This window comes from Ailuropoda melanoleuca, chromosome 1 (assembly GCF_002007445.2).
Source record: "Ailuropoda melanoleuca isolate Jingjing chromosome 1, ASM200744v2, whole genome shotgun sequence".
Classification (NCBI taxonomy): domain Eukaryota; kingdom Metazoa; phylum Chordata; class Mammalia; order Carnivora; family Ursidae; genus Ailuropoda; species Ailuropoda melanoleuca.
In genome coordinates, this window is record NC_048218.1 from 194,159,194 (window position 1) to 194,174,080 (window position 14,887).

The window sequence follows — 14,887 nt, forward strand, 5'->3', positions numbered from 1 at the left end:
ACTGTTCTTAATGACGATGCCGCCCTTCGATGGGATTCAGTGGTGCAGGTTTTCATTTCATCATTTCTTTCAAAATCCCCTGCATGAGGAGCCCCAGTTGCCAAGATCGTCCATATTTTTATTCCTTCTTTTGTCATCAGCTTTCCAGTGTAGATGAGACCTAGTAGCTTAATAAATATAACATTGTTGAAGCAAAGGTCAATTTTGAGAGGCATATTTTAATTTGGACCATTTTGCAAGGGAGTACAGCTTTGGGAAGAACTGGACTTCCAGAACGTAGATAGAAGGCAGTATTTAAACCTCCAGTGATGATAGGGCACGCAGCAATTCTGTTGAAAAACACTTGGGGCAGTGTCAATAAAAAGCTGAGTTTTATAAGGAAAAACAGAATTGGGTCTGTTTTTCATAGCTTATCTCAGGATGCAAAGGTTTTCGGATGTCCCTATAATTCATGGCCTTCAGGCTTATCTGGGAAAGCAAGGCTTTCGAGAATGGGCGCTTTTTCTGGGGTACCTGGTCTGCCAGCATAGCCAACATGGCCGAGGCAAAGGGCGGGCTATCAGTTTGGCTTTCTCAGTGATGACAGTTGATGCTGCAGGTTTGGCGAGGAAGCGGGTAAATAAGCAAAACAATCTGTTCTCCCAGAAGCTTCCATGCCTTCGCTCTCCCCACGTGTTTTGTCAGCTGATTACCAGATCTCCAAAAACTTCATTTTTTTGGCCAGCTGAGATTTCTGAATAAATTTCTCTACCACATTTTGATACTAAGTTTCATAAACCCATCGTCAGCCTTATTATATTTGTAAGTTTTATGGGAAAATATAAAAGTAAGACATCAAATTTTATTTACATTAAATTTCATTATGGCAGCTATTATTTGAAAATCTCTGTACTTCTCAAATTTCAGGGGAAATTCATTCTAACATTTAATTATGGTAATCACAGTTATGGATTAAACAGGGACACCATAGAAGGTATCGCAAGAGACGGCTTAGCAAGCTGTATTCACATGGAAATAGAAGTAAGTGTTTTTTCATTCAATTTATCTTTAATGCGTGTGTGTTTGTGTGATCTGCATATATATATATATTTGGGGTTGAGGAGGGAGCTACGAATGCAGGTGGCACACTGCCAGGCACAGGGGGAAGCTTCTAGTTCCTATGGCGGGGGGCAGACATGTACTATTCAATGACAGGAGTTACTATACAAGACATTGATCGCTCATATACTAGGAAAAGAAAGTGCTACTCAGGATTTACTTTCTAAGTTAATTTCATCACTAAATTATCCCCTTTCTTTTAGGGCATGGTCTCTGTTTATATAATGTGATATTAGGTAAAGGTCCTTCTCACAGGTAGTGGAGGCGGTGTGCCGGCCCCTCAGGACCTGCCTGGCAGCTCAGTGTGGCAGCCTTGTTCTCTGATTTTTCAGGGGAGGCCTGTGGTCTGTGCTGTCATTGACTCCCTTTGCTCGCTGGTTGCCATTGCTTTGAGCAATTTAGACTTGCAGATTTTAGGAGATATCCCTCTCTGCCCCCATATCCCATCTTCCCCAGTGATCTTCTATAATTAGAATATGCAGAAGTTTCTCTCCAATGCAGATCCAGCACAAAACCGTGACTATCCTACTTATTTGTTTCAAAAATATATAGCTTTATTAAGTATGCGAAATCTCTAAAGACAATTGATCGTGTTTTTAAGGTAGCTTCACTGAGCGGTCTAACAGTTTTGTAGTCAGAAAAAAAAAGTTAGAAAAATGATTCTGTTAGATCAAACTTACAGAAAAGAAAATTTCCTTTATTGTCGACTCTGAAACTTCTTTAAAGCTGTTTCCTGTCTAACTGGGCCGAGCAGGAGACTGATTCCTTTTTGGCTCCTTAGATTGGAGTGTTGCCTCACTTCAGTGAAACTGGTCACATTTCTTCCAGTTCTGTCATCTTTCTAACTTCAAAATCCTGCAATTCTCATCTTTCTGCAATTGAGTGCGTTTCCTTCTCTAAGGAGGTTTTCTGCGTTTCTACGCTAATAAGCAAAAAAAAAAGGGGCCTTTTCCCAAAAAATATCTTTCTCGGACAAGGCAGAGACTCTCCAGCTCCTGGTGCTTAACTTTTTTCCTGTCCACTGGTTCTCTGAGGGCTGGTTTTTCTGCCTTCTTCCTCCTCCCTGAGAACTTTCTCCCACTCATTGCCAAGAGGTTGACTATAAACCAGGCCAGATGTCCCTGATTCTCCCAAGTGAAAGCATTTTGCCAAACTGCTCTAGTCATTGACACTTCTAGAAATTATTTTTTAAAAGATCCCATATTTCATCCCTGCCCCCTACCCCCAAACGTTTAACACAAAGATTCTGAATGTTGAGCTAAACTACTGATGGCGGGATCGAGGTGGAAGGAGCTTTGGAGGTCATTTGAAAGGGCTCTTCAGTTTCAGCGATGAGGAACTTGGTGCTCGGGGAGCAGTTGTGGGATTTGCTCACGGTCTGCAGTTGCTGGGGCGCCGCAGGCAGTCACCACCCAGCCCTCCTGATCCGCAGACCGCCCCCCAGCCCTGCTTCTCGGCCTGAGCTCCTGGCAGCAGGCTGTCCAGAGCCTGGCTGTCCCTTGCTCTGGGTAGAAGCTGGGAGATGTAATAGGAACCAGCCCACCAGGTGGCTGGTTTAGGAATGGGACTAGTCCCAAGGAAATGACAGAGGGGTAACAGAGGAGCCTTAATTCTCTGGTAACATCTTTTATCTCCTAGAGCTGCAAGGGTGCTTTTTGAAATGTAGACTTGAAATTACTGCTCAGTGGGGCGCCTGGCTGCCTGGGTCTGTAGAGCATGCAACTCTTGATCTCCGCGTTGTAAGGTCGAGCCCCACACTGGGTATAGAGATTGCTTAAAAATAAAATCTGAGTAAAGAAAAAAAAGAAATTTTCAGTACTAAAGATGCAGCACTACTGTGAATGTACCTGTTTGTATCTAACAATTTCTTTCTTTTTTTTTTTTTAATTTTTAGAGAGCATGAGTGGGGAGAGAGGGAGAGAGAATCTCAAGCAGGCCCCATGCCCAGTGTGGAGTCCAGCACTGGGCTCGATCTCATGATCCTGATATCATGACCTGAGCCAAAATCAAGAGTCAGACACCTAACTCACTGAGCCACCCAGGTGCCCCTAGCAGTTTTCTTTTTTAACCATCTTGTTAATTAGAGTAATTGGTTAGCGGATAACAAGGTAGTTCTTTTATTTCCAATAACAATATTTGATGAACAAAGGGAAGTAATCCAACTTTGAGATATTTACAGGAAAATAATAGCTACTTATCTAAATAAGTCTTTTAATACAAGACTACTTATTACCCCTATGTTGTCAGATGTCTCCAACATGATTTCTAAGTTGTGTCTCTGTTTCTAATTTATTACCTTTTCTTTAAACAAACAGGGTGTAAGAAGTTTGAAATTTTCTTATTTTGAGCCTCGATATATCCTGGTGGTGCCCATGAACAAAGAAAAATATGAGGGATATTTGCGGAGAAAAGGATTATTCAGTCGTGTAGAGATTGAATTTGCTGTCTCCAGAGTGGACCTTTATGTTGAAACCAATCAGAAATTTCCAGGATATTTTGACGCAATCATCAATGCAGGTCAGTAACTTTCAGTGAAGTTTTTTTTTGAAGCATAAGGGCACTGGGGGGAAATCTGCTCTAATGTACATTCTTAACCGTTGGCTGACTGCCGTTTCTTGTGGTTGTAGGAGTGGGGTCTCCCTGCTGCTTTTGTTGGCTCTCTGCCAGGGGTTGCCCTCTGTCCTAGAGGCTGCTCCCGGGTCCTGTGCATGTGGCCCTTCTGTCTTCAAGCTGGTGACAGCATATTGCATTCTCCTCATGCTTCAAGTCTCTGCTTTCCTCTTGTGCTTTCCTCTTGTGCTTCCTTTATGGGGCTCAGGCGATCAAGTGTAAGGCCCACCTGTGTAGTCTCCCTTCTGAGTGGCCCAAACGCAACTGATGAGTAACCTTCATTACATTTGCAAAAATCCCTTTTGCCATTTAACAGGAGTAACACCCCCTCGTGTTCACAGGTTCTGCCCACACTGAAGAGAGGCAGTTACATGAGGGTGAAGGGTCATTAGGGTCTTAGAATTCTGCCTACAAATAGTCACAACATTAGATGTAGCTCAGAAAATTATCACCTACAGTTGCGAATTGTATTTTGGTATGATTCTGTTTCTTTAAATTTCCTTCTCTCATTTACTGTAGATGATCTGGAGGTTGCCTACCGAAAGCTGAGTCATCTCATCAGAGAATACCTCGGATTGTCTGAGGAAACATCCAGGAATTTGGCTCCAGCTGCAGGTACTACCGTCTCCCTTTCGTGCCAGGAAAACAAGTCTGTGAATTGCTACTTGGGTACTCATCGACCAGGCTCAAGCTGGTTCTAACTCTTTAATCCCCCTCCTTCCTCCGGTGTGATGGTCCCCACAAATGAGCTGCGTGAATCAGCCCCCTGGACCTGTCCCTCTCCTTGTCTGGGTGGCCTTAGTGGCACTCACAGGACCATCTTTCAGGGACATGCTGGCCGGTGCCTCCATGGAGGTTTATGGTAAATAAAGTCCAGCCTCCTGGTTCAGAACTCAGCCTTCCAGAAGTTTGGCTCCCTTAGGGAGCTAAGTTGGCGTTCCGCTCGCCAGGTTTGTATGTAGCGTTGTTTTAATCCAATAGATTTCTTTCTCCTTTTCTTTGCATTGCCACAGTCCTCCAAATGGGGTACTAAAGAGGATAGTGGAAGAGCACGGTCAGAGGGTATGAGCCAGGCTGTGGCCCTCCCGCTCCCTTGGGCAAGCTGCTTCACTGTTCGGAAGTGAAATTGACTGTCTTGCTAGATGGAGTTTATGTTCTCCATTAATGAAGGGTTAATGCCTCATGGGGCATGTGCAGCAAACGACATAGGCTGTAGAGCAGTGCGTCTCCTCGGGATCCAGGAATTCTAAAGCCCTAACTTAGAATTTGGGTACCTGAGTATTTTGGATATGTTTAGAAGGTTCTCCCCAACCCACCTCACCCCAAATCCACCTGGGAAGGTAAATGGTAGAGCTCCGGTAGAAAACAATATAATATTCCTCAAAAAATTAGAAGGAGAATTACCACGTGATCTAGCAATTGTGCCTCAGGGTCTCTACCCAGAAGGACTGAAAGCAGGGACTTGCATAGATGCTTGACCACCAGTGAATGCAGCACGATTCACAGTAGCTGAGAGCTGGAAGCAACCCGAATGTCAACAGACAAATGAATAAACGAAATGTGGTTTTTAAATACAATGGAATATTATTCAGCCCTAAACAGCAAGGGAATTCTGACACACGCTACAACGTGGATGAGCCTTGAGAACATTCTGCTAAGGGAAATAAGCCAGGCACAAAAACACAAATACTGTTCTGATGCCACTTCTATGAGGAACCTAGAGTAGTCAAATTCCTGAGGACCGAAGAATGGAATGGTTGCCAGAGGCTGGGGGAGGGAGAGGAACGGAGTGTTGTTGCTTAACAACTACAGAGTTTCACGATTACAAGATGAAAAGAACCGTGGGCTTGGTGGGCTTGGTGGCACACCATGTGAATATACGTAGCACAACTGAACTGTACACTTAAAAATGGCTAAGATGGCAAACTTTAAGTTATGTGTATTTTTACCACCCTAATGACGAAAAAGAAGCCCCCCCTCCTAGCCCCCAATGGGCTGAACTGCTTTCACATAGTGCATGTTGTAAAATGTTGCCGTGAGACCCTGGCTCGCTGTGTGTTCGTGTGCTTCAGCCTTTGTGACTCTTGGCCCAATTAGGAGTTCGCTGGCCGGGTTGGATCCTGGCCAGCTTGAGGCAGGCCCGGCCACGATTTTGCCAGATTTCAAACTGCTGGTGCCCTTTTGCAGTTTTACGCACTTTTTTCAGGTCAGGCACCCTTGGAATTCTGGAACAAGGTCAGTGTGAAACTGGTTCACAACCCACAGATATCGGAGTGAGGCTGTCCCATGTGTGTCTTCTAGGAGACAGGTGACCAGGGTATGACTTACTGCCTGCAGACGACCAGAAGACAGTGTGCCCTGTGCGCACACAGGTGTTCATGGAGGACTGGAGGACTGTGCCCAGTCTACACGGGAGGGACATTCAGTGAGGAGCATGCCCGTGTGTTTCTCCAGCACTGCTCCTGTCCCCCACGTCAGGCATCCGTCCTTTAGAAAGCCGTGCCTGGCAGGCTGTGCAGTATGTCTCACGAGGCTTTGGTAGCTGGGTGGAAGTCTCTCGTGAGGAAATCTGACTCTCTTTGCTTTCAGTCTTTGCTAACCCAGCAACTTCTGATCTTTAATTTGGTCCCCCGGGCGGAGCTGTCCCGTGGGGGGCACTCTCCTACGTTAGCACACCCTGCTCTGATCCCTGAGCCAGGCCCATCTCCCGCTGTAAATTAATAAGTGGGCGTTCTGGCTTTTAAATCAGCCCCTTGTGGAGTTAGATGAGCGTGAGTCAGTCCCCCGAGCCTGACCAGGTCTGAGGAGGAGAGAGAAGCATGTTTGTCAGTCCTTCGCTATGGTGCTTGAGGAGGACGCTGCCTCTAAGCCAGCCGGGCTCCAGCTCTCCATCCTTCCATATTCTGCGACCATGAGGACGTTGACTATTGGGTGCAGTTGCCATTTGGCAAATTAATAGACCAGATAACGTGAGCATGGGAAAACAGACCCCCGTTTTAAAGGGTATAATAAAGCTTCCTTTATTTGGACCCATTAGGTTAGGCCTGTCTGCTTAATGGAAGGTATGAGTTATAGAATTTGTTAAAGTGTTATCCCTCTCAAATACATCGAATAACTGAAACTGGGTCATACAGTTATTGACTAATAGAGCCTCAGCTTTAAAAAGGAGAGGGGAGGGTTTATAATTAATACATCAATTCACTGGCCTCCGTAGACCCCCATTTTCCTGGCAGGTTTAGTGTTTGGGAAGATAATGTGTTTCCTTAAGAAGCCAAACCACCTCATTTTATTTGAGTAGTCAATCTGTGGAGGACGTTACTGTCTTCAGTTGATGGTTTCAGGATAAACTTGCCCATGAGGCTTTGCGGAGGCCAGACATGATTCAAGTGAGTATTTAAAAATTCTAACGAGCATAGTCCTTACTAATAAAGCTTTTAAAGGATCTCTAGGGGCTTGAGAGTAGAGCCAGTGGCCTCTTGGCGTTTCAGGGCTGTGAAGTGTATGCCAAAGAGGGCAGGCCCAGATGTTCACAGGTTCACTGCAGGCGAGCAGGGCCCAACCATAACCACCTCAAAATGAACGTCATGACTTCCCGAAAAGGGACCAGAGCCCCAGCAGGGTCACCGCCCCAGGCCTGCCTGGCTCTTAAATTTTTGCTTCCACTCTGAGCTGGGCTCCCTCTGATTTTAAGTTCTGTAGTTCAGGTATGTTTACATAAAGACTTCTGTTGCATATGTAAATCTAAATGAGACCCCTAAAAGAGAAGATCAGTAATTTCAGCATAGTGGAATATTTTTAACCTTTAATGGAGCTGTCCAAGGTAAGAAATTGAAATAAAAAATACTTAAGAGTCTATGAAAGACAGTCTGAGCAATTAGAAAATTGAGCTGGAAATAGGAAGCCTTAGTTTTGTATTCCAAATTTCACCAATAATCACTAATTTGATTAGAGAAATCACTTTGAACTTCCATTTCTAAAAAACAAAGGCAATGACATATAATATTATGGACCATTCTAGAATTTGTTGAGGATTTCCCCATTAGATTAGACTGCCTGTAAGGTAGGCTCCAGTATGAACTGAAACCTGGTGGTCAATGGCATTGTTTTCACAGAAGCAGGAATCCTGTACCAATGCCAACTGAGAAGTACTCCTAGATATTTAAAGTAATAATGCATAGCTTTATCTTTAGTAATTTCATGTTGCTAATTTGTAACTGAGAATGAGTTTTTAATTTCTACTCTTAATGATGAAAGTAGAACAAAGTCATAAAAGTAAGCCTGAAGTCTGTCAGCTCTGACTATAGCAGCCCCATCAGCCTGCACCCAGAAATGCGAACCTTTACCAGAGGAGAAACTAATTGAATTTCCATTAAATGCACATATGAAATAATAGCTTTAGGTACAGAGTGATTATAAGACCTCAAAATACTGAGATGTACCAATAATTAAAAATGTTTATCAACCATGGTACGGATGATCTTATTTTTTTTCCCCTATAGCAATGCAGGTCATATTCATTTCTAAAGCATGAAGACTAAAAAAATCCTGAGCAAACAATGCAGTTTTTATGAAATAAGAAAAAAACTCACTCTGTTCGCAACTCAGTGTAAGGGATGTCTTTACCCTCCATGTGTCTCTTACAGCCTACTTCTGGAATACTTATCTGGTGCTCCCAAGAAAGCTTTTAAAAAGCTGGTCCAACTACCACCCTGAGTTCCTGCTATAGAAATCATAAAATAAAATTATATTTGCAAATCATTATTTATATCTGACTAATGATAGAGGAAAATGATGATGGTGATGATGAGTCAAATAGGGAGAAATGGAGCAATTTACTAGTCCCCACGTGGTGCCTTTATCTCTAATAAAGGGCAGGATATCATTTGCCAAATGATAAGTTGTTGAATTCTAAAAGTGGAGAAAAAATCTTTGTGTGTCTGATTCTAGGCAACCAGGGGTTTACAAATAGAAAGAGCCTTCAGCATTGGGTTTCACTGTTCTTATGCCTTTCTATTTTTTTAAATTTCTTTTTTTGTATGATTAAAAAAACAACCCATAAAATTAGCCATTTTAGCCATTTTAAGTGTACAACTTAATGGCATTAACTACATGCCGTTGTAGTTAATGGAGTTAACTACATTCACAGTGTTGCATAACCATTCCTACTACCTGTTTCCAAAACTTTTCATCCCTCCCACAGAGAAACTCTACTCCCATTAAGCAAGAACTCCCCGTTAGCCCCTGGTCACCTCTAATCTGCTTTTTGTCTCTATGAATTTGCCTATTCTAGACCTTTTTACTGTTCTTATATTTTAATTTAACCTTGTTTCTTGACCAAATTTGTATTTGTAACCGTCATGAACTAGGGAGATAGGAATGATGAGCAGGGCCATCCCCTCAGAAACCCCACCAGGGGGCAAGCTTTTCCTTGTCCCCACGCTTCCCCACCCTCTCCCCAGAGACGTCTGGTTCAGCTGGAGGCACAGGGTACCTGTCCAGACAGGGAGGTTCAGGGAGGACTCAGAGGAGCCCAAGCTCATGCTGCTTTGTGGAGGAGAACAGACAGTGGCCGGGAGCCTGGTTCACTTCTGGGATGGACCACCCTGGGGTCACCTTGGAGGTCTGACTTGGTTTGCAGTCTCTGAGCGTCAGGTCTCCCCCAAAGTGGGCTGAGACTAGTTTCTTCAAGGCTCTTCCACACTGGCGTGCCACCCGTGACCACAGCATTTCAGAACCATGTCCTTAGGACTAGATTAAGATATTATATGGGCCACCAGAGTACGTGTGGGCCTTTCTCATGAACAAGTGCCTGTCTAGTTGATTGTGTCCATGGTTGGTCCATGAGACCAGAATCACACGGAGAATTTGCTCCATGGTGATCGAAGGACATGTCCCCCTCTGCAGCATTAACGTGCTAGTGGCCTCTGAGAGCCATTGCTGAAACTAGGGTAGACTCGGAGGGAAAAGAGACAGAGACCCAGGGGGTGGGGGAGGGATCCTTAGGAGCAGCTCTTCTGAGCCGTGGCACCTCATGCTTCCGTGGGATCCGTTCTTTGCCCCCTTCCATTCCCTACTGACTTAGTGAGTGCCTGTGGAATTTCCCGTACCTTCCCTTCCCTTGGTAAGCTGATTATTCCTCATAGAGCTCCCAGTTTCTTGAAGGGGGCTATCATTAAACAAGTGGGACTATCATTAAACAAGTGGGACTTCTGTCCTCTAGTTTCTACCATCAAAAGCAGCACTGACCTCTCTAAGCTGTGGAAATTTCAAATCTCATTCACTTAAAAATTGTTCTTGCCACACTCAGACCTGGATGTACATTTTGGTTCTGTGAATAAGTCTCTGTATGATTATTTACTGAAGTTCATGATTTCAATTGACTAAGATTGTTTCACATTCTACTAAATAAGGCAATTTAGGCACCTAGTATCCCCGAGGGGAAGGAGTGGTTACAATTCTTCTCTATGTGTAATTTTATTCTTTTCAAGGGCCTGTGTGCATCAGGAGAGGAAAAGGTATTTTTTTGTTATTTCTAAAGTTACTTAGTTACATAGTATGTGTTAAGATGTTTTTAGCTAACTTCTTTTTATATTAAAGCAGGAGCTCCCTCTAGCAAGAAGACCCCCTCTGGGGTGCCAGCACACCTGGTCCCATCCCCAAGGCGTTTGGCGAAACTGCAAGCAGATGGCCAGATAACAGAGCATCTCTCTGGAATACAGATTCATGCACCGGTCCCCGAACATCAGAACCTAGCCCCCTCCCAGAACCAAGAGCTGACTCAGGAGGGAGCAACCCATCAAGAAGAACTTTCTCCCAGTAGCCCTGCCAGTGCTGAGCCTCCTCCACAGCCCAGCTCATCAGCACTCGGGATTTCCCAGCAGGCCCAAGACTTATCCCCAAACCAGAAGGAAGGGGACGTTCAACTATCAGATCTTTCTTCAAAAATAATGACAACAGACCTCCCTGAAAGTGAGCCCCAGACATCTGAGGCGAAAGCAGGTAAAATAGGGCAGCCTTCCACCGTTCCTTCCCAAGGGCCTTCTCAGCACTCTGACCCACCTCCAGCTCACAGCCCTCAGCCAGACCAGGATGAGGAATCAGGGGAGGCCAAGGTGACCTCCGCTGGCCCTCCCCCATCTGAGGCTCCACAGGAGTCTGGCCCAACATCCCTCAGCCCCCAGAGAACCCAAGATGAGGAAACTGAGTCAGCTGATCTGCCACCCAACAGTACCCACTTGGAGCCTCCAAGAGACCCTTCCCGCCCTAACGGGGCCAAAACACCAGGACCATCTCCAGAAGATTCTCAACAACCTCTAGAGGAGGGAACCCCCAAAGCAGAATTTGTTCGGGTTAGCACTCCTTACCCAGAATTGCCACATCCTCGGGATTCAACAGATCTCAAGCAGACCCAGGACAGGAAAGACCCAATGACTTTGCTTCCCAGAAGTCGCCTGGCTCCCACCAGGCTGCCCCAGCCTCAAGTCCTCGCTCCACTCCAGAGTCGGAGGCCCACGCCCAAACTCCTCTCACCCAGCAAGGAGGAAGCTTTAGGAACAGCCTCAGATCAAACTGTGACTCCCTCCCCCAGACCTCCACTAGCTCAGGAAGGAGACCCCAGTAAACTTCCTCCCATCAGCCCTCCCCATTCCAAACCACCACAAAATCTGAGCCCCCATCTGGACCACAGTCCTCAGGAAGTCCAGGAAGAAAAGGTCAGGGAAGTGAAACTCCCTCTTATCAGTCCCCCCATCCAGGAGCCCACGCCACAGCCCGCCCCTGATCTGCCCCAGGAAGAGGAGGCTCAGGTGGTTAAGCTCCCACAAATTCCCACTCCCTTCTCTGAACAGCAGCTGCCTCAGAATACAGGGCCTCGCCATGATGCAAGGCCTGCAAAGGAAAGGCAAGCTCCAAAAGCAGGCCACTCCTCCAGCAAGATTTCAGATATGCGGGCCTTACCCCAAAACCAAGAGCCAGTGCAGCAGACAGGAGCTAGGAAAAAAAAACTCCCTATCCAAAGAGAGACAACTAAAGGACCAGGGCATCTGAAAAAGGCACAGCCTAGAAGCCATCAGACAGCCTTGCAGCCAGAATCCCAGAGTAAGCTGACTCCCCCAAAGGTACCCGACCACCCTAACCCCAGCCCGCCTCAGAGTCCTCAGGGGAACCAGAGAAAAGTCCACGCACCAGAAATTCTAGAGCCGCCCCACACTGAACCATTGCCTAAGGATCCCCAGTTACAAGAAGGGAAACAGGAAAAGGTACAGTCTTCCAGAAAAAAGGCCCGTGCCAACCATCCCCCAGATGACCTGGTTCAGAAGGTAGCTGTGTCCAAAAAAGGACCATCCTTAAAAAGAGAGGATTCTGGAGGATTGTCTCAAGAAAATAAAGCTACCCTCGGTGGCGATCAACCAACTCAGGAGGGTCAGCCCCTGCACGGGGGACCTCCCCAGAGCGAGGTGTCCTCTGCGGAGTCAAGACCAGATGATTCTGCTCCTAGGGAGCCTCTGAGGAGAAGAGAAGAGGCTCATAAAAGGGGAAGATTTCAGAAGAGAGAGACTGCTTTGGATTCCCCAGAGCAGGTCTCCACCCAGCAGCCTGTCAGAGAGACCCAAGCCCAGAAGGGGACCAGTCAGAGCAGAGAGAGCTCTGTCCAAAGGGACAGTGCTTCCAGGCAGCAAGCCAGAGACAAACACAACCGGAACCACGGGGGAGCACCAAAGGCCAAAAGCTCTGCCGCACCCCAGAATCAGGTGTCTGCTGAGGCGCGGGGCAGATGGAAAGGAAGACTGCGAGCTAGGGGCAGTCAGAGCACCAAGGTTTAAGGCCCCCTGGAGTACCGGGTCTTTAACGTCTGTGCCCCTTGGAGGCAGTGCTGTCACAGAAAGGAAAGCGATGGCCAGGGCCCTATGAGTCTATATACCAGCTTCCTTCTGCTACCCCACGTAAGCATGGGGGGGGGCACCAGCCATTGGGTTCTTAGAAGGCAGCTAGTCTGTGCACATTCTTGTGGTTTGCCATTGTAGCCTGGAGGAGCAGCCCCTCGAGTGGGAGACATCAGCAAGCAGAGCTCCCGCTGCCAGCTCTAGAGCTGGTCTGAAAGATTGGTGTCAGCAGGGATCTTCTGTGTCTCGACTTGTATGTATTTTGTATGCGTTCGAAATCTGGCTGAAGCACTGTCACATTGCCATTGTTTTTGTTGAATTCATTAGGAAAACTCACTTCTAGATGAGAAAATTCTCGCACGCCTCTCGCCTTATTGAGGGATCCAGAAGGAGAACTCTGAGAAAGGAAGCCTTTGCAGTTTCTGGGTCTTGGTCACTCCCACAAAGGTTCCAGACCCACAGTTAATTTATGGGAGTCTTTTGAAGGGCAGAGGATAAGTTCCTTGCAAACGTGACGCTGTGATTGATGGGTGCTTGGGATTTGCGTTGGCCTGTATGACCTGAAACTTACTTTTGCTCAAAATGTATTTCAAAGTGAATACCTTCCTTCTCTCTCTGAATAGGGACCTAATGTAAATTAGCCCATGCCTTCATTATGCCAAACCACCTGGCTGAACGAGTGAAAAGGGTTAGTGGGGAGAAGATTGAGGGGAATCAGTTTTCCTTTATCGATTCACGCCATCAGGATTTCCTTTGCTGACAAGTTACCGGGGTCCAACCTGAGCCAGCTTCCGGGAATCTACAAGAAGGGAGTGGGCTATTTCCCACGACCAAACTGTGGGGAGGGCAAAGGTGCAGCAGAGCCTCAGACAGGGGACCAGTTATTGAACATAACCCAGACTCTCATCATCCCCACTATCTTCTGTCATCAACTGGACTCTGGTCATTTCTCTGTTTCTTTCTCGGTGGTGGCTCTTTCTCTTTGATTCAGAGGGACTACATAGAAGTTTCTGCACAAGGCAGGGAACATGGCCACCAATACCTCTCAAGTCTTAACATCTGGTTTTACATCTGGCAGCTGCCACTACTAGAAAGGGATTAATTTATATGTACCTTAATCCTAAAATAAAAATTGGGGGAGGGGCGCCTGGGTGACACAGCGGTTAAGCGTCTGCCTTCGGCTCAGGGCGTGATCCCGGCGTTATGGGATCGAGCCCCACATCAGGCTCCTCTGCTATGAGCCTGCTTCTTCCTCTCCCACTCCCCCTGCTTGTGTTCCCTCTCTCGATGGCTGTCTCTATCTCTGTTGAATAAATAAATAAAATCTTTAAAAAAAAAATTGGGGGAAAGATACTGATTGGCCTGGCTTGGGTCAAGTGCTCATTCTTAAACTAATCTACTCTGGCCAGGGACAGGATCCCATACACGTAACCATTGGGCCCCCTCCTCAAGTATACGGCGACCGCATTCCCGGAAGGCAGTAGTTGTGAGCAAAGCAGCCAACCCAAGATGTGGCTCTTAGAAAGTTACAGGTATTTATTGAATGCTTATTATGTATATAGCAGCATCAGAAACTGTGCTTGGCATCTTGTATTTTAAAAATAGAAAAAATTGAAGACTAAATGCCTGTATAAATGGATTTTATCATATACGAAAGGTATGTGTCCGTGAAATTGTATGTATGTATACCTAAAGCTATTATTTCAAGTTCAGTTAAAGAAATGGACATTTTTAAAATCCAGGATGCAGGAATCCTCTTGTAAAATGAAGAGCCTATGTTATGCCAGTAATTACCCTTTGATTTATCTGGTTTGTCGAAGATGACGGTAATAAGGTGAATTTTTTTTAACATATCATAACTTTTATGGAGTTAGTTCAGTCATCCAACTAGCATCAGTTGAGCATCTCCTATGTGCCAGGCACTGTGCTGGTTGCTAGACGTACGTAGCGAGATGATGAGGATGTGCCAGGAGCTCTCTCTTTTATCCAGGGAGCCCGGTAAGACAGTTCATTACCACACCATGTGAGTGGGGCAGCTGGAAGCACTACAGCACACTGGGCCAGGTTTAACATCAAATAGACAAGCAAACCCATTTATTAACTTTTCCAGAGTGTCATAAGGGTACCAAGGAAGGGTACTGGATCCAGCCTGGGATAGGAGAATTGATCAGAAAACATTCCAAGAGGAGGTCCTCTTTCAGCCACGTCATCCAGGTTGCAACATCAGAATGAGGGGAGAGAGGGAAGGTTTCTTCGAAGAGGGAACCGCATATACCGAAGCGCGGCAGTTTGAGCAG

At 46.0% G+C, this 14,887-nt stretch overlaps 1 protein-coding gene across 3 annotated transcripts in view; it reads left to right on the forward strand.

Annotated features, from left to right (window-relative positions):
- LRGUK (leucine rich repeats and guanylate kinase domain containing) overlaps positions 1–14,887 on the forward strand; it is a 108,318-nt gene that overhangs the window by 59,623 nt on the left and 33,808 nt on the right. Inside the window, exons 13-16 of one of the 3 annotated variants that reach the window (XM_034672340.1) lie at positions 907–1,020; positions 3,414–3,615; positions 4,228–4,323; positions 10,306–10,707. In XM_034672340.1, coding sequence (XP_034528231.1) covers positions 907–1,020; positions 3,414–3,615; positions 4,228–4,323; positions 10,306–10,707 — 814 coding nt within the window. Of the gene's footprint in view, positions 1–906; positions 1,021–3,413; positions 3,616–4,227; positions 4,324–10,305; positions 13,741–14,887 lie in introns of those variants that run through there. The other 2 variants (XM_034672337.1, XM_002922630.4) reach the window with 2 other exon arrangements.